Source organism: Maudiozyma barnettii, assembly GCF_903064755.1.
Source record: "Maudiozyma barnettii strain CLIB 1767 genome assembly, contig: KABA2_03, whole genome shotgun sequence".
NCBI lineage: Eukaryota > Fungi > Ascomycota > Saccharomycetes > Saccharomycetales > Saccharomycetaceae > Maudiozyma > Maudiozyma barnettii.
In genome coordinates, this window is record NW_024545240.1 from 255,651 (window position 1) to 283,582 (window position 27,932).

The 27,932-nt window shown below is 34.5% G+C and overlaps 14 protein-coding genes across 14 annotated transcripts; 7 read left to right on the plus strand and 7 right to left on the minus strand.

Annotated features, from left to right (window-relative positions):
• Positions 1–1,930: 1,930 nt before the first annotated feature.
• MBA1 (Mba1p) lies at positions 1,931–2,791 on the minus strand (the record flags this gene model as incomplete). Its single annotated transcript, XM_041549585.1, has 1 exon — positions 1,931–2,791. One exon carries the CDS (start codon positions 2,789–2,791, stop codon positions 1,931–1,933), a length of 861 nt encoding a protein of 286 aa, XP_041405519.1.
• A 420-nt stretch (positions 2,792–3,211) lies between these two features.
• On the plus strand, positions 3,212–5,767 carry BRO1 (Bro1p; the record flags this gene model as incomplete). Its single annotated transcript, XM_041549586.1, has 1 exon — positions 3,212–5,767. The coding sequence occupies one exon, from the start codon at positions 3,212–3,214 to the stop codon at positions 5,765–5,767; it is 2,556 nt and encodes an 851-aa protein (XP_041405520.1).
• A 54-nt stretch (positions 5,768–5,821) lies between these two features.
• On the minus strand, positions 5,822–7,252 carry SEN54 (tRNA splicing endonuclease subunit SEN54; the record flags this gene model as incomplete). Its single annotated transcript, XM_041549587.1, has 1 exon — positions 5,822–7,252. One exon carries the CDS (start codon positions 7,250–7,252, stop codon positions 5,822–5,824), a length of 1,431 nt encoding a protein of 476 aa, XP_041405521.1.
• Positions 7,253–8,645: 1,393 nt separating this feature from the next.
• Positions 8,646–9,518, plus strand: GDT1 (putative ribosome biosynthesis protein GDT1; the record flags this gene model as incomplete). The annotated part of the gene is made up of 1 exon (XM_041549588.1): positions 8,646–9,518. One exon carries the CDS (start codon positions 8,646–8,648, stop codon positions 9,516–9,518), a length of 873 nt encoding a protein of 290 aa, XP_041405522.1.
• Positions 9,519–10,939: 1,421 nt separating this feature from the next.
• On the plus strand, positions 10,940–11,951 carry RPS9B (40S ribosomal protein uS4; the record flags this gene model as incomplete). The annotated part of the gene is made up of 2 exons (XM_041549589.1): positions 10,940–10,946; positions 11,380–11,951. 2 exons carry the CDS (start codon positions 10,940–10,942, stop codon positions 11,949–11,951), a joined length of 579 nt encoding a protein of 192 aa, XP_041405523.1.
• A 675-nt stretch (positions 11,952–12,626) lies between these two features.
• RPL21A (60S ribosomal protein eL21) lies at positions 12,627–13,662 on the plus strand (the record flags this gene model as incomplete). Its single annotated transcript, XM_041549590.1, has 2 exons — positions 12,627–12,637; positions 13,191–13,662. 2 exons carry the CDS (start codon positions 12,627–12,629, stop codon positions 13,660–13,662), a joined length of 483 nt encoding a protein of 160 aa, XP_041405524.1.
• Positions 13,663–14,448: 786 nt separating this feature from the next.
• Positions 14,449–15,579, plus strand: RIM2 (Rim2p; the record flags this gene model as incomplete). The annotated part of the gene is made up of 1 exon (XM_041549591.1): positions 14,449–15,579. The coding sequence occupies one exon, from the start codon at positions 14,449–14,451 to the stop codon at positions 15,577–15,579; it is 1,131 nt and encodes a 376-aa protein (XP_041405525.1).
• A 364-nt stretch (positions 15,580–15,943) lies between these two features.
• MED8 (Med8p) lies at positions 15,944–16,648 on the minus strand (the record flags this gene model as incomplete). The annotated part of the gene is made up of 1 exon (XM_041549592.1): positions 15,944–16,648. The coding sequence occupies one exon, from the start codon at positions 16,646–16,648 to the stop codon at positions 15,944–15,946; it is 705 nt and encodes a 234-aa protein (XP_041405526.1).
• A 304-nt stretch (positions 16,649–16,952) lies between these two features.
• AIM4 (Aim4p) lies at positions 16,953–17,510 on the plus strand (the record flags this gene model as incomplete). Its single annotated transcript, XM_041549593.1, has 2 exons — positions 16,953–16,965; positions 17,221–17,510. 2 exons carry the CDS (start codon positions 16,953–16,955, stop codon positions 17,508–17,510), a joined length of 303 nt encoding a protein of 100 aa, XP_041405527.1.
• Positions 17,511–17,686: 176 nt separating this feature from the next.
• Positions 17,687–18,934, minus strand: MSI1 (Msi1p; the record flags this gene model as incomplete). The annotated part of the gene is made up of 1 exon (XM_041549594.1): positions 17,687–18,934. One exon carries the CDS (start codon positions 18,932–18,934, stop codon positions 17,687–17,689), a length of 1,248 nt encoding a protein of 415 aa, XP_041405528.1.
• Positions 18,935–19,404: 470 nt separating this feature from the next.
• Positions 19,405–21,078, minus strand: PGI1 (glucose-6-phosphate isomerase; the record flags this gene model as incomplete). Its single annotated transcript, XM_041549595.1, has 1 exon — positions 19,405–21,078. The coding sequence occupies one exon, from the start codon at positions 21,076–21,078 to the stop codon at positions 19,405–19,407; it is 1,674 nt and encodes a 557-aa protein (XP_041405529.1).
• An 859-nt stretch (positions 21,079–21,937) lies between these two features.
• On the minus strand, positions 21,938–22,702 carry KABA2_03S03014 (uncharacterized protein; the record flags this gene model as incomplete). Its single annotated transcript, XM_041549596.1, has 1 exon — positions 21,938–22,702. One exon carries the CDS (start codon positions 22,700–22,702, stop codon positions 21,938–21,940), a length of 765 nt encoding a protein of 254 aa, XP_041405530.1.
• Positions 22,703–23,051: 349 nt separating this feature from the next.
• On the minus strand, positions 23,052–25,847 carry TAF5 (chromatin modification protein; the record flags this gene model as incomplete). Its single annotated transcript, XM_041549597.1, has 1 exon — positions 23,052–25,847. One exon carries the CDS (start codon positions 25,845–25,847, stop codon positions 23,052–23,054), a length of 2,796 nt encoding a protein of 931 aa, XP_041405531.1.
• Positions 25,848–26,388: 541 nt separating this feature from the next.
• On the plus strand, positions 26,389–27,849 carry KTR4 (putative mannosyltransferase; the record flags this gene model as incomplete). Its single annotated transcript, XM_041549598.1, has 1 exon — positions 26,389–27,849. The coding sequence occupies one exon, from the start codon at positions 26,389–26,391 to the stop codon at positions 27,847–27,849; it is 1,461 nt and encodes a 486-aa protein (XP_041405532.1).
• Positions 27,850–27,932: the final 83 nt, after the last annotated feature.

Sequence of the window (27,932 nt, forward strand, 5' to 3'; positions counted from 1 at the left end):
GGAAGGAATATAATATTGAAAGTAGATATTTCCACTATCTCCTCTCTCTCTCTCTCTCTCTCTCTCTCTCATCTCTCTCTCTTTTCCCTTTGACATTATTAAAAGAAAAAAAGAAAAGGAAGTTTAGAGCCCTCATTCTCTTTGTCTACCAAGTACTCTTCTACGGTAAAATAATCCTGCAGCACTCAAATGATTCGGCCCGCGGATAGAAAAAGAGACAACTTCTAAAATTGGAGAAAGCAAATTCAAAGGATACTGAGCGTTACAATTTTAGTTCGCTCTTTTGCACTCTTCGCTGTTCGGGGTTTTTGTTGAGAAACAAAATTCTTTCTCCGTGGAACGTAAATTTTTAGGTGCAAACGTAATTCTCCGTTCTCAGTTTCAAAAGGAATTAATTACAGTCAGAATATGGATTCTGTCTAAATTCTTTGTTTTGACGGTTACTTCCTACAGATCGATTCATATTGCCAATTCAGTCAGATTACGAAATATCAGACTGCTAAGTGGGCAATATTTGTTTTATATATAGTAGTAACTGGAGGTTTCCTATTAAATATACTCGATTGGATAGACGGGTGTGTATCCGTTATTTACTTCTCTTTTTTTGGTTGGTGTTTCTAGAACCAAACAGGTTCATATCTAGACTTGATAAAAAGAAATGTTAATGGAATGATATCAAGAGGTACACTCTCCATCATCCAATATAATGGTTATTTATTGTTGTTTTTCATGATTTTTCATTAATATCATGGAGTAGTATACACATAATATACACTTGTGTAGAGAGAAAGCTATACTATCTTTGTAACATTATATTTCAGTATTCTTACTTGCTTTGCCCTTTATGACATAGTAACATAGAAAGTACAGTTCATTGTTCGTAGCAAATTTAAATATTTATGGCATTTTACCATCCTACAGTAAACTCTCTGACGTAGTGACATCACTATTATATACTACTATTCAACAAAACTGTCTACAATTTAATGGCTTGGCGATTTTTAGAAATCGAAATATTTAGACTTCTTTTTTCTTTTTTCTTTTGCCAAGAAATTAATTTGTTTTTTACAGATGACAGATGGGGCTTATAAATATATAAACTATAAACAAATGGTTAATATTCGGATACACAATCATTGACTAATAACAATAACAATTATTTATTTCAATTTTGCCAAGAAATTAATTTTGTGCATAACGTACAATGGTAATAATTTTTTTTACTTAATTTGTCTGAATATCGGTGATCATAAAAAAGGTTATCTAGCTAGGCCTTATAACAATATAGCCATTTATTAAGAACATGGGTGATTCAATCCTATAAAGAAACTACATAATAAAGTTTGTTTTTAAGCCTCTTTATATTGTAGTATATTTATGCAATGAATCCGGTCAAGATTATGATTTCCTTGTGGAAAAAAAAAGGTGGGCCGCAGGAGGGAATAACTAAATTGCCCACATTGATCAAATTATGAAATTTATTAATTTTATCTCCTTTTGTAGACGTCATCGTGTTTCAATATATGACTGTGTTTTGTCAAGCCTTTTATTCTCGTAGAATTCACATACATAATACTCTATTTTAACCCTTTGAGGAGGCTTAAAATAATTTGATATAATTATTTTTAAAGTGTATTTTTTCTTGTTAATAAATCTTATTAAGGTTTTAAGGACTTTGTAAATAATACTTGGCAAAGTAAGTTTGTTTGTTTAATTGAAGTAAAACTTTATATTTGTTGTATATACAAGAGATTTATAATGTTTTCTAAAAAATATTTAAGAATTATTATTTATTTGCTGGGGGGGTCTCCAAATAATCAAAAAACGATGGGAAATATGATAAGGTCATCATATGAGTATATGGTTTATGATTCGATCTCTCACTGTTCTAACTTATCTTTTTGTGTGGGAGATTGTTCTCTTTTTTTTTTCAGTTTGGTGGTAATCTGAATATATCACCGTTTAGTCTCATATTCTTAGCAACTTGTTTCCTATCGACATCGCTACTCTTTGGTAGTTTATCATTTTGTTTACTTTCAAATACAGAACCTATCAGAATCATTTGATCAGTGGTGGCATCACATAAGAAAACCATATAATCAACAATATCTCTTACTTGTTTTTCTGTCCTTTGAGTATTTTGATCAAATTTGATCAATTCCTGCTGAGTGTCAAATCGATAGACAAGTTGAATATTCTCTAAGGGCTTACCAGGCATCATGATAGGTTCAATCGATATCAATTTTGGAACATTGTTAAATTTCAAAATTTGCCAATCTAGATTTAAATTCTTAGGAAGTCTTGAAATCCTATTAATTAACGCTTCCTCAACCCACAATGACACTCCTGGAGTCACTGTTTTGACATTCTTATTGGCAAATGCCTTATTCACTTGAATATATAACTCAATGGCTTTATTCTTCCATAATAGGAACTTCGGAGTTGTCCCAGTTTGAAATCGGAATAGGGCAACTTTAAAAGTATTAAAACCAAATATATAACAACGTCTAATTAAAGAATTGAAGACAGCAAAGGGATTCATAAAAACATTTGGTAAGTTCTTATAACTTGTTGGAATATACATGTTCGCTGTAACACCTAAATATCTTGGATTGAAATTATTTGAAGATTCATTTTTCTTTGCTACCTTCTTCTTTGGTGCGTCTTCAACTTTTTTACTCTCTTGGAGGATTGATCTACTTTGAGAGAATAATCTAGTTTGACCTAGACTATAAAGAGTACTCCTTGTTGGTAAATAACTGCTCCTCACAGCAGGGCGTATCATTAGCATCTTTCAACAATGTTGTGACACAAAATATAATATAATAAGGTGTAACGCTTACAACTACTTCAATTCCTGGATTTTTTGGGGTAGTTACTTGGTATATAGCCCTTTGGTGAGTACCGCATGTTCCCTAAATATGAATTGGTTTCGAAGCTCTCTCTGTATTATTATTGTACTTGATACCGGGTCCCCTTCAGGTCAATAGTGTAGTTCAAAAAAAAATTAAATCAGTCACGTGGATTTTACGATTTTTAGAAAATGCTTATAAATGAATAAGAAAGTAATAAGATAACAAGAATTCCATATTTTTCCAAAAAAGGGGTAAACCAGCTACATCAATCAATATAAAAGGAGTAAACATCTATAATTTATAGAAAACCAGATATTAAAAGTTAGATATACTGTAGTTTTCTTTGAAACATCAAAATGAAACCGTGCATTGTTGAATTAAAATTAAAAGACACCGAGGAACTGAAGTGGAAAAAAGCTCTGTCATCATATTTGAAGAGAGTATATGGAGTGCAACAATGGAGCCAGTTTTTTGACGAAAAATTAGCTTCTGAATTAGACCATATTAGAAATAATTCTAATGGAGAGCTGGCTTTAGATACTTTGTTGGAGCAGAACTATACATATTATGCATATTTAGAACAATTAAATCAAAGATTAGGTAATAGCACTGCCCTATTAAAGATCGATTTTGTATGGTATGATGCTGAATATACACTGTCAAATGAAGCACAAAAATATAAGCAACATACATTAGTGTTTGAAAAATCAGCCACGCTTTACAACATTGCAGTTCTTTTAAATAATGCAGCAAAGGAGAAAATTGATTCAGATTATAAAACTGCCATCAGTTATCTATCAAAAGCTACAATGTGTTTCCAATTCCTATCAGAAAATTTTCTGAACTCTCCATCTATTGATATACAGGCAGAAAGTACTCAGTTTTTGTCTAATCTTTGCCATTCTGAAGCTCAAGAAATGTTCATGATGAAGTTAATAAATGGACCAACAGCAGAAAAACAGGCTTCATTGATTAGTAAATTAGCTTTGGCAACACATAATGGTTATGAAAAATGTATTTCTTTCCAAAAGAAACCAGATGGTGGGTTAGCGCCTTACGGTGAACCAAGATGGAGCACTATTGTTACTTGTAAAGTAAACTTTTTCAGAGCAGTTGCAGCATATTACCATGGTGTTGCATTGGAACAACAAAATAAGACTGGGGAGGCTATTGCTTTCTTAAAATTAGCCGTGAATTCTGTGATCAACTCACTTGCATTCAAAGCCTGGTTAATGGATTTTATTGACTTTGAGGGATTCAAAGAGACAGTGGAACTAAAATTGCAACAACTTATTAAGGATAATGATTATATTTATCATGAATCTATTCCTCAAAGTGTTTCGGTGGAAAGTATTAAACCGATGGATGCAATTAAAGCGCCAACGTGGCCAGAACAATTAGCACCTTTTAATAATGATGTAATGAAGAAAACCAATGTATTGTACAAGGGTATTGTACCAATGGAAGCATATGAAAAGGAGAGTATATATTCTGATCAAAAGGATAGTTTACTAAGGAGAGAAACTGATGCTGCTGAAACTGCAAACTTCGAATACAAATCATTCATTGACTACACCAATTTGGATAGTCTGGTTAGAGACCTTGAGAATAAATATAGAAATGGAAATACTGTTGGAGCGTTCGATACTATTGTAACGCAAATGAGAGATTCTTTATCTCAGTTGTCAACCAATGTTCAAAAAAGTAATTTTAAGGATATATCCCAAGCTATGAATGATATTGCCGCAAAGAGGAGAGAAGTAACAGGCGTACTTGCAACTTTACCATCAGATCAAAAGGAAAATGGTGTAAAATTGAAAACTTCTCTTATTGATGCATCCAAATCGGATGATAAATTATTTTCTGTCGTTAAACCATACGCCGATGAAATCAAATTATTGGGCAATCCTGAAAAGTTATGGAGTAATTTTAATACGTATAATACGAAGTCTTCCTCTCAACCTAGCTTACTGGATGTTGATGATACACAAACCACTGCTATACTTTCAAATATTAATGAAATAAAGCAAGGATCTGAAGCACTGCGTGTTTTAAATGGTGAACGTTCTGAGATTCTATCGGAGTTGAAGGATAAGATTAATGAAGATGATATAACTTCTTTGGTTATAGCTACTACCAACAATTCAGATGATCTTAAGGAGTTATTTGCTAAAGAATTAGAGAAATTTTCGCCTTTAAGCTCAAGACTTGAAGCTACTGTTTTTAAACAGACTTCACTAATTAACGACATAAAGGTAAAATTAGACGAAATATTTTCTATATCTGGACTGAAGGATAGGGCCTCTGAAGAAGCTACAAATGAAAAGAATAGGAGAATGTTTTATGAAAAATTAGAAGCAGCCTCTGTTGCATTCTCTAATTTTAATAAAGACATTATTAAGGGTCTTCAATTTTACGATTCCTTACTGAAGATGAGTAAAGAGTTAGTTCAGGCAAGTGCTTTAAATAGTGCACACAATGGAAATGAAGGCGGTAATTCGAGCGCATTGCCTCCTCCATTACCTGAACAATCTGGGAATAACAATGTAGAAAGTAATGGATTTATTTCTTTAGACTCTCAAATGAATAATATGTCATTAAACTCCCCTGTTATTCCATCCAGGACCTATAGCATTCCTCAGCCTCCGCCTTATTCTTCGATGGCTCCCCCTATTCCTGTGCCTGGTTCTTATAACTCTATCTCTAACGGAATTAACCAGCAACCTCCTGCAGGAATGACCCCTATGGTTCCTCAGAGGCCGCCGAAAGAAGCACCTTTTGGTATGAATGGTTTGATGGCAAGACGTGAACAGACAGCACAAGAAGAAGCTGAATTACAAAGAAACCCAACCGCATTTTATGATAAATCATCTGTATTTGATGAAAATCTTTACTCTAAATATAGTAAATAGGCTTTATTTATAAAGGATGCATTATATAATATATAAGGTGTATGTGTGTGTGTGTTATTTTTTAGATTGCTTGTCTTCCTTTCTTTGAGTATTCCTGTGCTTATTTTTATTTCTCCCGTTTTGGTTAGGCCTGGCTACTATACCATTAGGAGGAGGTACATACCAAACATTTTCAGAACCGAAATCAGCTTCTGAAATTTTGGCAAAACTTATTATACCATTATCCATTATCGCTAATAAGAAACTACGGTAACCATTTTTTAATCTTTTTAGTTGTTGAATGTGTGGTGGTAATTCCTTACGGGGCGTTTTTTTCTTGTTGACAGATTGTTTTTTTCCAACTTGTTCGGTGTTCTTGATTTTATTTCTGGGGTGATTAGTTAACTCGTCCAATATGTTTTCACGTAAAATTCCATTGTTATAAGTATTTTTATTCCAAAAGTCTACATTTGAACTGTCTTCGATAAAATTAAATTTATAATCTAAGGACTTAAATAAAGTTCTTAGTTCATTGTAAGTTGGGAAGGATTGGTTTGATACATTTTTATTGTATGTAACTACTTGATAATCTGGTAATTCTGGGTATTTTTTTTTAAATGTAGGATTAGGTTTCCATATATTAAAACTAATTTTCAAACTCGTTGGAGTTGAATAACTTGACTGTTCCTTAACATTATTATGTTCGTAACGTAAATCAGATATCGAATGAGGAATCTTTTGGTGTGTAATTAGTTTGTTTAGGGACTCGTATATCTCTGGTGACGATTTGTATCTCTTTAAATAAAAATGCCAGTGACTGAATATAATCCCATTGAATAACGAAATACCTGTGGACGTAAAAGATGATGTGATTCTGTGTACGATATTTCTCATGGATCCTATCGTCTTTGATTTAAAATCGAGGGGTGGATAAAACGAAATATTATACTTTGTAATAATATATTGATCTGAACTTCTCACGATGAAACCTAATCTTTTCAAATGAGCATAAATAGAAAAATTGTCCATTTCTTTTTGGTTTTTAAAATAAGAATATAAATCTTCAATACTTAATGGTAATTCAACGTTATCACCATAAGCTTTCCAATATGGTGTTATTGTACCTCTTTCAGCTAAGTATAAAAACTCAAAAAAATGTAACCATAAAGTACCATCTTTATCTGTTTCCCCCATTGTTTGAACAAAATTCCCCTTTGCATGTGGTAACATAGCCACATGTTTGTCGGGGATGTAATAACCTTTTACTTGAGATTTCACTGTAGAGCCTCGCACGGAATTCTCTAGAGTGTCAAACATTGCCTTCTTAGCCCTGTATAACATTAATTCTTGAATATCAGTACCATCCGGTTCATAATCCTTTTCACCTCTCTTTGGTATTGATAATATGGGGTTATCATTTTGAATCTTTGAAATGTCTGACCAATCTTGAATCACTTCATCTTCATCTAAATTCAAGTCAGTATCTTGATTTGTTGTACTTGACATTCTTTGCTTCTGAAAACGATATACTATCTTATCAGTACAGAAATATATTGATATATGGCTTATTGTATAAGTATCTATGAGATGTAGAAGCTCAACAGGTTATCTATCTTCCCATTCTCTGTACTTTTTAACTATGATAAGACCCGATCTTGTTGCCTGTACTAGTCAAAATCAGCATAAAGATGAAAGTATTGATAAACTGACATAAATTTTTCACTATAAACAAGCTTTCGAGATTTACGCGGAACTCATCGCGAAATTTTTACAGTAAACAGTAATCAGTGGACAACAAGCTTCCCTTTATTTACTATAAAAATAGCAACTCCCGATGATTGAATGAAGCAAAGGTATCTTTCTGCTCTCCATTTCTTCAAAAGAATAACAATGGAAGGTAGGAAGGTAATGGTTATTTGTAGACATGGAATGATTAATAAATTCAAGTGGCAATGCTAATGTTTCACCTAAATATATAGGTAGATAGTTTAGATATCTAGACTATTTGGGTCGTCCGTAATCAAATAAGTTATTCTACACCATTATTCGTTATATTAGTTTAGGTAATGTTATGTTCCTTTAAGGTATACATTCTTCACCGACCTCTCCTTTTCCTTTCAACAAAAACCGAAATACTGTCATATTTTCTCTAAAATAGAGTGCGATAAAATGGTGGACAATTAAGGCAATGATACGTATTATTTACGATGTATATCTTAATATAGGCACAAATCAATTGCAGAGCATAATATACTGTAATGTGCAGTCCTTAAAGTTAAATGAAATTCTTGAACTTTATTCAAGGTTACTAGCCTAAATAGGGTATAAGTATATAAACACAGAACAATAAAGACTACAATCTCCTCTACGAGATATCACTCCTTCACTGTATCAGTATTGTGATTTTGCGCCCTTATTTCAATATATATATGTGTGTGTATCTATATCTATAGATATTTCTACATGTGTATTTACAGAGGTATTCGTTGTCTTACATAGAGAGAGAGAGAGAATAAATTATACTGACGCGTCTTGCAGCGCGTTTTCACTGTGAGATTAGGCCCGTGTTCTGATGGAAAAGTTGAAAATTTTATCGAAGCAATGCAACCAGGAAGAATTCTGAGTTAATCAATGACATATTCTCTACAGGAAATGGTCAACGACATTTAAGGTAAACATAAAGTTGTAAACTTGCCTTTGTATAACACTTTCAAGGCGCTGTTTTACATATAGAAGAAGAGAGAGTACATTTATTGTTCTACTAGACTAGATATATAAAACTAGAGGATCAAAACTTCGAAAATTATATATCACCAGATTTAGTACTGTTGTTTTTGCTTTTCGATATTTACACATATTCAACTGAACAATAATCAAATATACAAAATAATTTAAAATAATGGTATCTTCTTCCCTGTATTGGTCTCTATTACTTCCGCTCCTTACCCAAATTGTAGGAGCTTCAGAAACTGCACAATCTGTAGCAGTTGGTACAACAGGTGATGTCACTTCTGCTGGTCAAGCTAATGTTCAGAATGATTCAGCATTTAGTTCTTTTGTAATGTCTGTTTCGATGATTATATTCTCCGAGATTGGTGATAAGACTTTCTTAATATCTGCTTTGATGTCTATGCGTCATCCAAGATGGTTAGTGTTTACTGCTTCTTCCACATCTTTAGTCATTATGACCGTTCTATCGGGTCTTTTAGGTCACACTTGTGTCTCTTTCATTCCTGAACGTTATACTGCTTTCTTAGCAGGTTTATTATTCTTAGTCTTTGGTTACAAACTGACTATGGAAGGTCTAGAGATGTCAAAGGATGCTGGTGTCGAAGAAGAAATGGCAGAGGTAGAAGAAGAGATTGCTGTTAGAGATATGAATGCTCACATGGATGACGTTGAAAATGGTAAAGTAGAAGAAAAGAGTGAAAAGGCTAGGAATGGTATGACTCAATTGGAACAAATGGGTGCCTCTATAAAGAGACTTGCATCATACGTGTTTTCCCCTGTTTGGATTCAAATTTTTGCAATGATCTTTGTCGGTGAGCTTGGTGATCGCTCTCAAATTAGTATTATTGCCATGGCATCGGATAGTAACTACTGGAATGTTATCTTCGGTGCTGTCGTGGGTCATGTGCTATGTAATGCCATGGCTGTCGTTGGTGGTAGATATCTAGCAAATAAAATTAGTATAAGAACCATAACTCTTTGTGGTGCTCTAGCTTTCTTTGTATTCGCTTTGATGTACGTTTATGTTGCATTCACTATTTAAACATGATAGACTATTTATATTATGCTAACTGACATCAGTTTCGTTCCCCTAAGCACGACGTGAAATTGTTTTTGTTGATACCTTTTATGCCATTCATGAATACATACTTTTATAAAAAAGGAAAGTCACGAGTAACAAGATTAAGATGAATATTCATTAGACGTGGTTGATATGTTCGATGTTTTGTTATCCTGATGAACCTTTTTTCAACTTGTTATATTGGTTTCCCAAATATAACAAGTTCAAAAAGAACAAAAATTAAAATTTCAAATATATTTTTACAATTGTTTTTTTGATATATGTATTTATTTTTACACATCATGTATATTTACATAACCTTTCCTATTATTATACACTATGATAAATTCAATTAAATTCGATTCAAAATAAAAAATAAAATAAAAAAAATAAAATATTTAGCCAGTCATTACATCATTCTACTATAATTTATTGGATGAATCAGTTATCATACGGTGTCGTAATATATTTTTTATGGAAATGTTTGTCCTTCGTTGTAATTCATCTAAACTATCCTTCATTTTATTCTTCAAATCTAATGTGACATCTTCATGCATTGATGTCTTTTCAGTCGATGGTAATGTAGGTTCGGTCACTTTTGAAGTCTGACCAGGCGTTATGGTAGCTTCAATGTTTTGATCTACTTCAATTTCATTCCTTATACTGATAGTACTTTTAGGTGATTGTTCTGTATGTGGACGTACTATAGGATTTACTGTGATTCTTTCATGCAATGCAATGAGTCGTTCTTCCCTTTGTTGTAATAGGGTTTCTAACAAGGACATTTTTCATACAAACAGAAGCGTCTAAAATAAAGTCTTGTCGTATTCTTTGAGTTTACTGGTGAGTATTTTTCTTTGAGATAATCTATCCTTGTTCGTTATACCAATCGAATGTTTCTATTTCTATGAGCTAAGATATGTAAGAATATCTCTTAATTAAGATTAAAATTGTGAGACAAATTGAAATAACCCTTTTCTTTAGACTACCTACATCCGTGCACCCGCCCAACATCCTCACATCTAAGAAACTTTAATTTCCTAATTTAAAAATTAATTTTTTGAAATGTTTGGGGATTTCATCTTCTTAATTTCCTCAATTCATTTCGCCTGCGCGAAATGAATTTTTCAGTTTTAGACTATGGAAAGATGAGTGAATATTCAATATCGAGTGGTATTGATCATCATGGTGTAAGTGCCAGAATGCTTAATGGTGTTAGTACGGATTGCTGCTCGATGGCTCTGAAACTTTTGCTGCTCGGCCTAGCAATAGTAAGATGTCATAATATCAATTTCACTAAAATAATGATACATTTAAAAGAAGGTAAACTTTTAACCACTAATATTATTATTATTGTTTCATTTAGTGATTAAAGAGCACCAGACCGTTTTCCAGATTTCAAGATGCCAAGTATGTACTATAATGATAATGAATAATATGAGCTGAAAAGAACATACATATGTAAAAAGGAGATAGATAACTTTATGAAATACAGTACGATAAGATACGACTTAACCCCCCTTCCTTTAATTGGTGGATAGAAATGTAATTTGAATCATCTATTTGATTTTGTGAAAAGGGTTTCAGTAACTATATTTTTAAAGAAGAACTTAAATTTCTAGTTGAGTCTCTAAGGTGAATATTCCACTTATCTCTCATATGATGTTTACTTCAGTGCATATCGAAACGGAAGAATTGTGTGTTTAGTTGATAAATAAACATGTCATTTTAGATCATTAATACTAACAAATTTATTCTGTATTTTCTATTTTTATTATTATGGATGATAATATTTTTCTTCATAATCAAAAATATTTGGAATACTCTATTTTCTATTAATTAGGAGCCCCAAGAACTTACTCCAAGACCTACTCTACTCCAAAGAGACCATATGAATCCTCCCGTCTAGATGCTGAAATGAAGCTAGCCGGTGAGTTCGGTCTAAAGAACAAGAGAGAAATCTACAGAATTTCTTTCCAACTATCTAAGATCCGTCGTGCTGCTAGAGATCTATTGACCAGAGATGAAAAGGACCCAAAGAGATTATTCGAAGGTAATGCTTTGATCAGAAGACTAGTGAGAATTGGTGTTCTATCCGAAGACAAGAAGAAGCTGGATTACGTTTTAGCTCTAAAGGTTGAAGATTTCTTGGAAAGAAGACTACAAACCCAAGTTTACAAGCTAGGTCTAGCCAAGTCTGTTCACCACGCCAGAGTCTTGATTTCTCAAAGACACATTGCTGTTGGTAAGCAAATCGTTAACGTTGCCTCCTTCATGGTCAGATTAGACTCTGAAAAGCACATTGACTTCGCTCCAACCTCTCCATTCGGTGGTGCTAGACCAGGTAGAGTTGCTAGAAAGCACGCCGGTAAGCCAGCTGAAGATGCTGAAGCTGAAGAAGCTGACGAAGAATAAATTAATTGACAATTTTTAGTAATTATTGTATAATAAGATCCTTTATTTTTCTCTATATTTTATATAACTAAAACTCAACTAATTGATTTCTAACTTCTATTATAGATGATCTTCTCTTACCTTTTTAAATTATCCTATTTCGAATGTCTATACTAATTGTGGCACTTGTTGAGTAACATGACTGACATTCAATTTAACATTCCAGAGTATGACTTGCACCCGTACATCCAAATAACATCTGTACATTTTATCATTTTTATCACTTTTTCAACTTCAAAATTTTATTTTAATTTTTGCGTCGTCAGAGTTCTTTTGTTTTTTGACGGAGTTGCGAAACCACACCTAAATCTTCGTAGCGGAGCGCTTTCGAACAATAATGAAATTTTTCATAATTTCGCTAATGTTTACTGACTGACTTAGAGAGGTTTTACATCACCCAAGAGGGAACAGTTAGTAATTCTGTAGTCTCATTGAACATTGGGTTTAGCCAATGTGGGTTCAATGTCTACTACCAAAGTTTCAGTACACTTACTAACGAACCGAACCTTGATGATTTCTCCCAATGTAGTGAAGGATTGTATATGTTAAAGTCTAGTTAAAAGGCTTGTACTTAAATTTAATTCTTAATAGTATTGATCTACTTTAAGACAACAAACGCAAGAACGATAAGCAAAAATGGGTAAATCGTATGTACCATAAAGACGAATTTTAAAATGGAATATTGTGCAAGTAATGAGAATTAAATTGTGTCGAAAATAATTGAGATTGAATTAATAATAGGATTATGAAAAATGTAATAAGCCATTAAACCGTGGACTATGTTAGCCTTGACGTTTGTTTTATAGGATGAATGAATTTTAAAATATCAAAAATGGCAATTTTAGTAAGAACGATAGCATTAATTATAAACACATACATGAGGTTATATCAACATGGAACTGTTTGAGAATATAATAACAAAGATAGGGCAAAGATATTGATGAAAAACTCTTGTTAAATGACCGATTTATATTTTAAGGAATATCATATACCGATAACAATATTAATATTAATACAAAAACTCCATTTAAATGATCTTAATGAATAAATTTTACTAACAAACAATTGCATTATTACGTTAATAACTTTATCCAAATGTACTGGAATGTATTTATGAATTATTCTAAGGGGTTGATTCATAGATACATATAAGTATCTTAAAAGTTACAGATGTGAAATGAAATAAAAAAATTGTTATAGTCACGGTTACAGATCTCGTACTCGTTACATGTTCCAAAGGGACTTCAGAAAGCATGGTGCTGTCTCTTTGACCACCTACTTGAAGACCTACAAGGTTGGTGACATCGTTGACATCAAGGCTAACGGTTCCATCCACAAGGGTATGCCTCACAAGTTCTACCAAGGTAAGACCGGTGTTGTTTACAACGTCACCAAGTCTTCTGTTGGTATCATCGTTAACAAGATGGTCGGTAACAGATACCTAGAAAAGAGACTAAACATCAGAGTCGAACATATCAAGCACTCTAAGTGTAGAGCTGAATTCTTGGAAAGAGTTAAGACTAACGCTGCTAAGCGTACTGAAGCTAAGGCTCAAGGTATTGCTGTCCAACTAAAGAGACAACCAGCTCAACCAAGAGAAGCTCGTATTGTTTCTACCGAAGGTAACGTTCCACAAACTTTGGCTCCAGTTCCATACGAAACTTTCATCTAATTGTATCGATATTATACGATGTTTGCTTTCATATTTAACTTCTCCATGGTGCATCCTATCCACATTTTCTATCTACATATTATAAGTTAAATTGTTGTATACTTACATAGGAATGGCAAAGGTTTGTTCTATATCTCTAATATACATATAATTAGTCATATTAATAATAATTTTAAAGTTTAAAAGTTTTCTTTTATATAAATTGTAGAAGATAAATAGATAGTGCTCTTTCATCCTAGATACCTAGCAATCGAAATGCACTTCTAATGTCTAAATGATATCAACGAACCCATTGAAAGATTTAAGTCCATCATCTTAAAGACTAATTGATATACGTTTATTATTCTGATATGTCACATTTTCATTTTCGTTTTATTACTATAGCATTGTTCCCTTCGAAGGTTTTACAGCGTAAAACTGAATAAAAAAAAAATAAAGTGAAGAGAGGACGTCGAGTTGAAAATATTGATATAACAATGTAAAAGACACCAACATAAAACAGATGAAGAACATAGATCTGTTGGACACCAAAACAAACTATCAAGATATATTATCCGCTTACTCTCATTTCTTATTGAAAATATTTCTTTGGCCGTCCTCTGAAGATTATAAGAATTTCCTTGTAAATAGATATTTTTACCATTGATCATCAATAAGGCAAAATATAGTTAAGATATACAAATCTGAAAGCATTGAATATCTTCACAGTTGAAAAGTTGACGTTATCATTATTTCATTATAAATAACAAAAATTCAGACCTGATAATTTTATTATAGAGGTTTACAATGCCAAAGAAAACCATCGAAGAATGGACCGATGATGCCATTGAGTCTACGCCATATTTGGCCAGTGATGAAAAATCTGCGTCCTTCAGAGAGTCTACACAACTTAACCAGCAAGATACTGAAAACAAAATAGAGAGCCATCCAACTGTGAAACCCTGGGTACATTTTGTAGCTGGTGGTATTGGTGGTATGGCAGGCGCCATTGTCACTTGTCCATTTGATTTGGTAAAAACCAGATTACAAAGTGATGTCTATAAGGACGTTTACAAATTCAAAACACCAACACATATTTCTACGTCGAACTTTAAAATTGTTCAAGTAGCGAGTCAGGCAAGTTTACATTTTAAGGAAACATGTGGTATCCTTGGGAATGTTTATAGACAAGAAGGTTTTAGAAGTCTGTTTAAGGGTTTAGGGCCAAATCTGGTGGGTGTCATTCCTGCTAGAAGTATTAATTTCTTTACTTACGGTACAACTAAGGAACTCTATTCTAAAGCATTCAATAATGGTCAGGAATCGCCACTAATTCATTTGATGTCGGCTGCTACAGCTGGGTGGGCTACCTCCACAGCAACCAACCCTATCTGGATGATTAAAACTCGTGTCCAATTAGATAAAGCAGGTAAGACCAGACAGTATGTAAATTCGTGGGATTGTTTAAAGAGTATTGTAAAAAATGAAGGTGTCAGAGGTTTGTATAAGGGTCTTAGTGCATCATATTTAGGATCGGTAGAAGGTATATTGCAATGGTTACTTTACGAACAAATGAAGTTAATGATCAAGACTAGATCGATAGAAAAATTTGGCCATGACGGTGATAAACACAAAACAACTGGTGAAAGGGTTAAAGAATGGTGTCAAAGATCTGGTGGTGCCGGTTTAGCTAAATTTATCGCTAGTATAGTGACATATCCTCATGAGGTTGTTAGAACTAGGTTGAGACAATCACCGGTAGAGAATGGTAAAGTAAAGTACACGGGTTTATTACAAAGTTTTAAAGTTATTATTAAAGAGGAAGGTTTCATATCAATGTATAGTGGTCTAACCCCACATTTAATGAGAACCGTACCAAATAGTATCATAATGTTCGGTACCTGGGAAGTTGTAATTAGACTTCTTTCGCAAACATAGAGCTCTTGAGATTCGAGTACTTTAGCAATGAAATTAACTCATTCAGTATAATATTGTACATCTTAAAAGCTCTGAATTTAGTCATTTTTCTTTCATCATTTTTGCACATACAGGATATTCGTCATTTGAAGTCATCAAGGTCATGGTCCTTACTTCATTGCTATGAATATTTTGTTCATCACATTTTACTATAAAGTAATGTAATACCCTCTTCCATGGCTTCTTCCATCATCATATGCTCTATTTCGAATTCATATTAATTCACCTTGTAGATATTTATTTTTCTTTATATATAGGTATATGGATATGTAGTCGTGTTGTTATTTATAATTAGCGAAACAACAGTTTCGATCATGCATAGTAATTAGTTTGTTATAGAGTTATCTTTCTCAACTTCAAGTTTCTCATCCTTTTCTTCTCCACGGAATACGAAGTTAAGTACATCTTCTATTACAAATGCTTCAGAAGGTTTAACATTTTGAGATGTGGGTATGTAATCGGTTTCCATCAGGTCACCCTCCAACTCCTCTTTTTTAGTTTTTAAGCCCTTAAAGTTATATTTCTCAAATTCACTTGAAAAAAGATCAAGAGCCCATTTTGTACATTCTTTATCCTTTTGCAGCACTTGTTTTACATTTTTGGCCGACAGTTGAGTGTGATCTAATCCAGACGATTCTCGCGATTCACTAATCCATTCATCCACTTCAGGTGTGTACTTCTTTCTTAAAAGTGTGGTTAAAAGAGTCTCGTGTGATGTAGTAGGAAATTTAGGCAATGGATATACTACAGTAGCATCTAACGTATCATGGAAATGTTCTAACGTAGATGTCACAGACATCATTTGAGTCAACGTAACGTTCAGTTGTGATTGCAACGAGTACCATTGTGGAAGTTCTGCCTTTGAAAGATCATCCCTAATCTTACGGAGGGAATGTGTAAGTTGGGCCAATCGCATTCTAATTGCATCCAATGCTTGACTTGGAACTCCGCCGAAATCTGGTTTATACATATCGTCGTTAAGTGTCAGATTGGTTGGCTTGTTTAGTATGTTTGAAGAATTTTGTGACATAATTGATTCTAGAAAGTTTCCATAAAAAGTAAACACGTTATAACTAATGTATCGCCCAGTACATATACTATAGATTTATTTTCCTTTTGACTGTTCCTTTGTTACTATACAGAATTTGTCGAAGCTGCTCTCTCTTTATCTGTTTTATTGAATTTAATTTTTTATTTTTTCATATCTAATTAAGGACCTTCAGATTATAAGAAACCCAGATGCCAAGTCGCAAATAATATAAAAGACTTCGTGATCTATATATATTGGAACTAAATATTGTTGTAGAGCTGCCAGTTAATGAAACTGGTTAGGAATGGATAGTGAAAGTATGTCTATTTTATAGCCTTGATGATTCGTATATAGTTAACTCTTTTCAACATTATCGATGAGATCATTCATTTTAAGACAGCACATAATATTAACTATTTAACAAGAGGTATCTATCAGAGATATTTTGAACGTTTGAGAAGATAAGAGACAAAAGAAGAGATCCCAAGAACGAAATAAGGAGATTCGAAAGAATAACAGGATAGAAAAACTACGCAATACTAACAGATCAAGTTGCCAGAAGAAGATACAAGAATTACAAAAGAAGGATACACTCACGCGTAATGAAACTACATACCTAACGAAATTGAAAGATGACCTTGATTTTATGATACGAAATAACATTGGAAAGGTGGATGAAAATAAGGATGAGACTTCTCTTGAGATATTAGGTAAAAAAAGTATATTTTATGACCCAGATTGGAACAAGGAAGGAATAGCACCTCCAGGTTGTAAAAATGTTAAATATAATGAAATGACATTTAGAAAAGGAAAAACTACAACTCCTAGACTTTGTGGCTTGAATGATATTCAGCTTCCCTAGGATCTACCCAAGAGAAGTTACATGTAATGGTTGTTGTTGCACAAGAACATTAAATACTGACTATATGTATGAATGCTAATGAATTGGTGTAAAATTATTCATGTGATGCGATTATGTACAGATATATAGACATAATAAAATCTAAAAAACAGCCAATTACCTCAACATTTGTTCCCTTAAGCATCGTCTACTATACTACGAGCAGGTTTCCATATGTGAGTTGTATTGTCATTTGCAACGCTGCACATTAACCATGGATCGTGGGCATTCCAAGCTACGTCATTGACACCAAGCATATGACCTCCATGGACAAATATAGGTTCACTGTTCGATGTATCCCATATTTTAACCAGGCCATCCTCCTGTCCTGCAGTAGCTAGTATTGTTTCAAGGTTCGGATTCCATTCTATCGCTGAAATAGAGGAGCCATGTTCAAATGTTGAAACTGGTTCCTGATCCAGTTGTCTTATATCCCAGATATTGACACGTCCGTTCCCATCTGCACTTGCTAATAACATACTGTTAAATATGTTAAATCTACAAGAGTTTATCCCTTGAGAATGGTGTTTCATATTGATTTTATTTATTTCGAGGTCTTTCTTTCTAGTATCCAATATTGACATTATATTACTTTCACCTGCGGCAGCAAAAAGAGATTCATGGGAAGGCATCCAGCTCACGCAGTTGGTACCCATAGCATCAAAATTAAAACTTAGAACTGTATTAGAAATATCAGCGTTTTTCATTGTATATGTTTTCATATCCCATATTTTTATATCGCCATTAGAATAAGACGACAGAAGTTCTCCTTCTTTCTGCTTATTCCAATCGATGGAGAGAACCTCATTGGGTTCAGAAATGTCATCCACCAAGTTACCTCTTGAATTGAAACGTGCTTCATATAGTAGTTGAGAATCCTGTACTTGTCTAAGTTTACGACTACCATGCTTTGTTCTGTTGAATATATATATGGAACCGTCTGATGATGCACCAGCAATCAAATCAGGATTCTGAGGCAGAAACGTCGCACTGTTACAATCACCGTTTGGAAACTTTATAGTGATATCTGTAGTCAAATGTTTAGAAGGGAATTTGGTCGAATTATCGGGCTTGAATTCCATGGTATCGATATCAAAATTATTCAATGAAGCCCAATTTAAGTGTTTTGAAGTCGATATTGTTGAAATATATATCGCTTCATCTTCAGGTAATTGTGATGAGGTAAATGATGACAATAAAATACGATGTGTATCAGTGGTAGTATCCAAGTCAGGGAAAAATTGGCACGTCAGGGAAGGCCATTTTGAAGTGTTCGTGTTTAAATAATCGTATAGTAGTTTTGTATTTTTCTTCCAACGTCCATATCTTTCTTGTAGATCAATTGAAATTCCTGATTCCTTGAGTGGTTCCTCAATAATCTCCATTTTTGAGTTGTACAGATGTGTTGACTACTAATATCGCAATGGTGACAGTGCTACTTTTAACTTGATTGAGTGAATTGAAAATGTCAAGTACTTGAACTTCAAGATCATAATTGATTTCTTGTACGCGTTAACTTAAGATGCCCAAAATTTAAGACAAAGAAATCGAAACTTCAAATGAGTAGCGAAATTTTCACATTTATTAGGGATGAAACAGAAACAAGATGAATGTTATTTATATATCCTAATATTGTTGCTTCGAAATTTAAAATTAAAAAGGTAATAATTGTTTTCGATATAATTATGTATCTGTATATATACGTTAAAGTCATCAAAATATACATCTGTGTCAAGGAGCATCCTAAATTTATAGTAAAAAAGGTACCTCTGTATACATCAGTATATCTTAAGTATAATGTAGTAAGCTAAAAAAAGTGCATTATAAAAATGTAGTAATATTTTTTTCAGCAAGTTTACATCCATTCCTTGAATTGGTTAATCAAACCGTTGGTGGAAGCATCGTGGGCAGCAACGGCAGAAGAGTCGTTTAATTCCTTACCGATAGCCTTAGCTAGAACCTTACCTAGTTCAACACCCCATTGGTCAAAGGAGTTGATGTTCCAGATAGCACCTTCAGTGAAAGTAACATATTCGTAGTAAGCAATCAAAGAACCTAGAGTAGCTGGGGTGATCTTTTGGGCTAGAATGGAAGTAGTTGGTCTGTTACCAGAGAAGACCTTGTGTGGAACTAGACCACCGGTGGCACCTTCAGCCTTAACTTGAGCTTCATCCTTACCGACCATTAGAGCTTCAGCTTGAGCAAAGAAGTTAGAGGCCAACATCTTTTGGTGTAACTTGTTTTCAATTGGGTTGTGGGATTGGGCAGCCATGATGAAATCAGATGGGATCAACTTGGTACCTTGATGGACCAATTGGAAGAAGGAGTGTTGGGCGTTGGTAGCTGGTTCACCGAATAGAATGGAACCGGTGGAGTAGCTAGCGAAAACGTTACCTCTGGTGACAGACTTACCGTTAGATTCCATAGATAATTGTTGCAAGTAAGCTGGGAATCTGTGTAGGTATTGGTCAAATGGAGCAACCAAATGTGTTTCGGCGCCGTGGAAGTTGTTGTACCAGACTGACAATAGACCACCTAGTAATGGAATGTTTTCTTCAATTGGAGTTTCGGTGAAGTGCTTGTCAACGGCTTCAGCACCCTTTAGGAAAGCATCGAAGTTGTCGTAACCGATGTAAATAGCAACAGATAGACCAATGGCAGACCAAACTGAGTAACGACCACCGACCCAGTTTTCGAAACCGAACATGTTTCTTGTGTCAATACCGAACTTGGCAACTTCGGTTTCGTTGGTAGACAAAGCAACGAAATGCTTAGCAATGTGAGAAGCATTGTTACCAGTGTTTTGTAGGAACCAAGTCTTGGCAGAGTTAGCGTTAGTGATGGTTTCAGCAGTAGTGAAGGTCTTGGAAGCAATCAAAAATAGAGTGGATTCGGCATTTAGACCCTTTAGAGTTTCAGCAATGTGGGTACCATCAATGTTAGAGACAAAGTGGACTTGGATGTCACCAGCGTAGTGCTTTAGAGCTTCAGTGACCATAACTGGACCCAAATCAGAACCACCAATACCGATGTTAACAACATCGGTGATCTTCTTACCAGTGTAACCGGTCCAAGCACCGGAACGGACTTGTTCGGAGAATTCCTTCATGTGTTGTAGGACAGCATCGACTTCTGGGGCGACATTGGTACCGTCAACAGTCATGACCTTGTTAGCTCTGTTTCTCAAAGCAGCATGGTAGACAGCACGGTCTTCAGTGAAGTTGATGTGTTCACCAGCTAGCATAGCATCTCTTAGACCAGTGACGTTGGCTTCCTTGGCCAATTCGATTAAAGCGTTCATGACTTCGTCGTTGACCAAGTTCTTAGAGAAATCAAACATGATCTTGGAACCATCGTAGTTTTGGAAAGTCTTGGAGTACTTAGCGAAACGCTTAGAATCCTTGGCGAATTCTTCCTTGACGGACAAGGACTTACCTTGAGCATCGTAGATGGATTGTAGCTTAGACCAAGCTGGTAGGTCAGTAGCTAGACTGAAGTTAGAGAAGGTGTTTGGGTTAGCAGCAGACATCGTATCGTATATATAATTGTGCTTGTGGGACAAGATATAAGTAATGAAAGAAGAACTGCAAAGGAAAGAGATAGAAATAATTTGAATAAAACAAGATAACAAAAAAAGTTTTTTTAAATGGCAAAAGAATCACCTTTAAAAGAGAACAAAAAGATGACAGTATAAATAACAATCAAATTAAATATAAAAAAAAGGAGGATCCATTAACTATTTAATTAATCGTAAGCACTTTGAACAAAGAATAGGAAAGTATATTGCGTAAAGCGTCCTTCTCACATTCATATATATATGAGCGTGAACGTGTCTTGTAAACTACGACTGGTGTGATGCCAGCCGGAAGGCACGCACAATGTTAGTTAAGTTGGATAACATAAAAAGGGCTAGGAAAAAGAACAGGGGACATGATCACAGTAATAGCATCATGAAGTGATGATAAAATTTCCAGGTAAGCGAAAGAAATAAAAACAAAAAAGCACGCAAAAAAATAATAACTATTGACTTAATAGTTGATAATTGGAAGTACAATATGGATAGGTTTCCCTACGTCTGTCGCCCGTAGCTGATGTGGCCTTTGGTAGTGTAAGCGAAAATTGGTAGAGACTTGACTGCAAGAAGGTGGGTCTTTTCGAGAGGTTCATCATCATCGGATGCTTGTGTCTATAATTCCGCCTCCACACAATGTAAACTTGATAATAGCGAAGTTGATGGATTCGGGCTCTTCAGTATAGCACCGCCTGGGCTTCCACTAATCAAGTATGAACAGACCTGTACTATAACGTCCTTCACCTTTCTACCTTTCTCTGTGAGAATTAATATATTTTCCAATCGGGAAAAAAAACGGCTTCCACTATTCGAATTATCACTGTTCACGTTTGGAAGATGCCCTAACAGTACTAATGAGGGTTGAGACATAGGTCTCTTCGTCGCACGCGATCTTTTGGATGTTTGCTTGATAATCTGTATAATCACTGATATAGAGAGGCTGTTTGGCGGTTGAATGGCCTGTTTTGGTATCGACCTCATCGCTGGCATCACTATAAGTTTGACTATCTACGTCGCTATTTTCATTGCTACTATTACTATTGGTGAAGATGTTATGTTTACTGAGGTTCACAGATAAATACTCGTCGTTTTCAGGTATAACCTTCTTGTCCATGTTAACAAGATTCAGTTTAGATAATGATCGCGAAAGTAAGTCCTTGTCCTTATTCTTAGTACGCCCTTTACGTTTCACGGGTTCTTCTTCTGTCTTAGAATCTTGTTTATTATCTTCTCGGCTGATTCTAATATCCTTAGCTATACGTTCGGCTCTGTTTCGGATTATATGCAATAGTGTTGCATTAGTGGCTCTTGAAACGTCTAAATCTTCTTCAAACCCCGCAGGGAATACATCTTTACCTTTATTTTCAGCAGCCATCTTCCTTACATCGTCGAGCGTATCGATGGCGGACCACACACCATCTTTATCGAACCGATCCTTGGATTTACTAGCCATGGAGTTTCGCCTTGGTGGTGGTGCCTTCATGTGTCTTGTTTCTGTAGTATTATTTGACCCATTTGAGTTCGAAACAGGTAGACTGTCAGATTTCACACTGTCAACACTACGTTCTAACTCCTCAGACATTGTTATTTCTCTTATATGATGTACTTATTCATGCATGATGGCATACATATACGGAATTAATACTTGAATAGAATACTGTCAAGGAAAGTTCAAAATTGTTAGGTTTCTTCTCTTCATTCCACTTATGTTAAAAATCACCTTTTAAGTTTACGCGCCTTCATAACGCTCTTTTCTAGATTTCGTATATTAATCGCTGAAATCACATTTTCAATATAGACAAAGTTTTCATCTTGAAAACTTGATATTGATCAGAGATATATAAGTACAAAAAGTATATATGTTTTCTGGCTCTTTATAGTTACATGGAATTTAGTTGGAATTGTATTTATTATCTGATGAACATTATATTTTATCCACGGAATGCACCACCCGCTAAAGCCAAGTTATTCCTAGTGAATTTCACTTTGAAGACCGGTGTTTTCTTGGTGTAGAATGTAGACATTAGATCACTAGTAGGTATAATAGCACGTCTACGTCCAAACTCCTTGATGTCTTGGTTTACTGACGCAGTTACATCTCCTGCGTATGCCACGAATGGTTGTTCCGGTTCGGCGCTTGGTTCAGCAGTAGCTTTCTTCAAGTCCCATACTCTTACGGAGTGATCGGCACCAGAACTTACTAAAACATTACCTTCTTTGTTGAATGAGAAAGAGTGAACGGCATTCTTACCATGTCCACGCATTTGCTTCAATCTTTTGCCTGTACCGATATCCCAAACATTGATTACACCATCTTCTCCACCAGTGCATAACCATCTACCATCTGGAGTAACTGCAGTGGTGACCACTGGAGCTGTATGGCCCAAAAATAAACGTACAGAGTCACCAGTGTTGATATCCCACATACGACATGTCTTATCACTGGAACCTGTAAACACATAGCAACCGTTAGGGTGGAATGATAACGTATCAACATCATTTAAATGCCCAGCAAATATACGTAATGGGTAGATATGATCGCAGGACCATAATCTAGCAGTTTGATCGTGTGACGCTGTAGCAAAATAATGGCCTAATGGTGAGAATTTAACATCCCAGACAGGATGGTTGTGACCTTTATAACTCACTAAGGCTGTATGTGTATCTAACGACCATAATCTAACAGTCTTGTCCTCAGATCCTGATAACAAAAATCTGTTATCAGGTGAGAAATCGGTAGCGTAGACAGCTCCACTGTGACCGACCAATGTACTTGTTGTGGGGTCTGTTCTCATCATTTCTTCCCGCTTATGACTTGGTATCTTATTTGTGACTAAAGATGACCCATCTAATGACCATAGTTTAATTATACTGTCTTGGAACCCAGTTGCTGCTAAACGACAATCATCACTGAAATCCAAGGATGTCATATCTCTATTTGTGTTGTGGAAAGTATACATACATACACTTGGTTGCGCAATTTGTAAGTTACCCAATTCAATAGCTTCACGCGATTCTTTAATCTTTAGAATCTCAAGTTTTAAATCTAAGGACGTTTTTGGTGGCAATGGTAAACTATCTATAGACGGTGATTTCATAGAGACATCGTCTTTTGCAGGTTTCTGAGCAATCATCTTCACCTTTGATATTGAATCAGTGTCTGATTTTATCGATATATCTTTGTTTTCACCTGAAGTCCCTTTATCATCTTTAGTTTTCGAATCATCAGATACCTTATCATCACCATTTTCTATTTTTGTACTATCTAAATCGCCACTCTTGAATGGCATATCCTTCATATCTTGATACTCATCTAATAATGTCTTCTTTGGTGGCTCTATATTATCATCTTTTGAACTATTTTCACCTTCTTGTGTAGAGTCCTTCGTAGTCTCTCCACTACTGGTGGCTCCTGGGGTCTTATCTTTTTCCTCTGTTTCTTTAGTAGTGGATGATGTTTCTTTATCTGTAGTTGCATTAGCATTCATTCTATTAATCTGTTGTCTCGCTTGATCATCTTTAATCTTTAATTCAGTTTCGATTTCTTTTGTGAATTCTTTATCCTGTGGATATGGTCCTAATGTGACTGGTGCAGAATTAATCTCTAATGTTACATTTGCATTTGCCCTACTATCATTGGCCAAATTCTTGATACCATCAGATAATCTATCCTTTGATGTAACTGTAGTGACAATATTTGGTTGAATGTGTTCATTAATGATACCTATTATTAATGACCCACCAACAGATTCATTTTCATTTAGGAAATATAATAATAAGTTTAAAGTTGTTCTGGATAAAGTAATTCTATATTTATTTGAGACAAATGTATTTGCTACTTCATTTTCCTTAATATGATCGATTGAGTTAACACTAAATAATCTATTGATTTCTGTACTGTGTAACACTTTAAAATCTGCTGAGAATTTATCAAAAAACCTACGTGCCACGATTCTATTTTTCTTTACTAGGTTTAAAAACAAATAAATGAAAATTGGGTACATGATATTGTTCAATTCTGGTTTATATATTTCAATTGAGGCATCAACCCAATTCTTTAATAATGAATAAGCTCTAATATAACTTTCAGGAGATGTTTCATTTTCTAATTCTTCACGAGATATTATATCACCTTTATTGTCTCTCTTTGCTGGGACACCTGGTTCGTTTTTTACTTTATTAGCCGGCGTTGTTGCCGTACTTGGAAGATTAGAGGAAGCTTCCGCTGGATTACTCACAGGGTCAATTACTCTCCCTGCCACTGGAGGTTTTGTTGATGGTTCAGGAATGGTACCATTTTTTGTAGTACCTGGCGAACTTTTATTTGGTGGAGTTAATGTTCTCCCACTTTCTGCCCTTAACATTGCCTCTGTTCTATGATAACCTTTTTTATTTAGATATTCAAGGACAATTCTATTCAAGTCCTGAGCAGAGAACTGACCATTGGGTCTATTTGTTTGTCCCTGTCCCTGTGGTTGTCCTTGTTGAGAGGCTCCACTAGTATTACTTCCCTGTTTGGCATTCTTCCCATTGGTACTGGAACTCTTAATCGTCTTGTTATTTGTGTTCGATGTTGTTGTTGTTGTTGTAGTTGTTTTTGTTGCTGATGATGTAGCCGGCGAACCACTGGAGTTTCCATTCTTTGTAGTACCGGCAGCAGTCGTGCTAGTGTTCCCGTTCTTTGTAGAGCTACCATTAGTTGTATCTGAAGCATTAGTTTGAGCCATCTTTTACAAGTTTTGGTTGCTATTCTAGTAACAGAGTTAGTATTTGAAATGTAATCAAAAAAACAAAAACAAAAAAAAGGACTGACAATATATGACCTCCTGCTAGAAACTTTGACCACTCAATGAGATAAGAATAACGTTATTGTTCTATAGCAAACACAAACAAACAAACAGATGTCACTTTTCCCCTCTCCTTCTCTCTTTTTCTTCAACTTATTGTTATTATTATCTTTCTTATACCTATTCATCTAACTTGTCAATTCCAAATTTCTCACTGTCTGTTTGAATAACTTTGAAAAAAATCAAAATTAAGAGAAAGCCCGTATCTCACTCCGCACGACGCGGGATCTGGTTCAGGCACAGTTATTGTCATACCATGCTTGTGAGTCTTTCATTTATAACTTAATTTCCATTATAAATGATTAAGAATGAGTTATATTTGGTATTCTTGAAGAGGTAGTAACCTGAATTTGTATCGTTCATTATAACTGGATAGAATATAAATAAATATATACATAAGTATAGGTTGGATCTGTAAGCGATGAGGTTACTATTATCCATGTTTCGCAGACGGTTTAGTCTGCGCTCAACGTTTCTTGGCATTTTGGTGATGGCCGTCCTATCTATTGTATTTGTGATGAGTGTTGGTTCTCATGACTCTGCCAATTATGATGAATATTTGGGGACTGTGAAGGATCATGCTAATAATGTGATAGAATATGTAGGTGATAAGATTAGTTATTTTGGAAACGGTAACACTTTAGAACCTGGTTACGTTTGGAAGAATCCACATTATGATGAAGAGACCATATCTCAGCTATTGACAAAATTGGATACACCTTTATATCCTGAAGATCAAGTTAATAAGACTAGGACTAAACAAATATATTTGGATAATTTGAATCTATATAGAGACACTATGTCAAAAGAAATCGATGAACCACAAGTAGAAGATTTGGTTCGTAGTAGTGAATCGAATTTTAATGCAGGAAATGCTGTACCAGCTACTATATTGTCATTAGTGAGAAATGAGGATTTAAAAGAGTTAGTACAATCCATTAAACAAATAGAAGAGAAATTTAATGCTAAATTTAATTATCCTTATACTTTTTTAAATGACGAAGAGTTTTCTGAAGAGTTTAAAGAGGTTATTATTCATTTATTACCATCAGAACGTGAAGTACGTTTTGGTAAGATTAGTGAAGAGGATTGGAATATTCCAGAGAGTGTGGATAAAGAAAAATATAAACAAGGTGTGGAACTATTGGATTCAGAAGATGTCTCTTATGCAAAAATGGAATCCTATCACAATATGTGTAGGTTTTACTCTAGATCTTTTTATAGGCATCCTCTATTGAAAGATATTAAATATACTTGGAGATTAGAACCAGGCGTTAAATTCTATTGTGATATTGACTATGATATATTTAAATTCATGGCAGACCATAATAAAATCTATGGATATGTGTTAAATTTATATGATAGTCCACAATCTATTAAGAGTCTATGGAAGGATACAAGAGAATTTTTACAAAAAAACTCAGATTATATTAATGAACAAGGTTCCTTTGACTGGATCAAAGAGAATATGCAAAAATCTATAAACTTCAATATCACTGAAGGTTATTCTTCTTGTCATTTCTGGACAAACTTTGAGATTGCGAATTTGGATTTCTTAAGATCTGAACCATATGAAGCCTATATGGATTTCCTCGAATCGAAAGGTGGGTTTTATTACGAAAGGTGGGGGGACGCGCCAGTTAGAAGTTTGGCATTGGGCCTCTTTGCTGATAAGTCACAGATCCATTGGTTTAGAGATATTGGATACACTCATTTCCCATACACAAATTGTCCGAACTCTGCGAAATGTGATAATAGATGTACACCAGGCTCATTTACACCTTGGGATAATCTAGAGATAGAGAACTGTCAAGCAACATGGATGAAATATAGTATGACAGACGATGAATTGAATCTATATTACAAGAAGAATAGCGATTGAATAATGGAAAACTGTAAAATACTTTCAGAGCTTTTCGTTAGTTACTCTTTTTATTTTCTACATTGCATATGTTTGCAACTAAA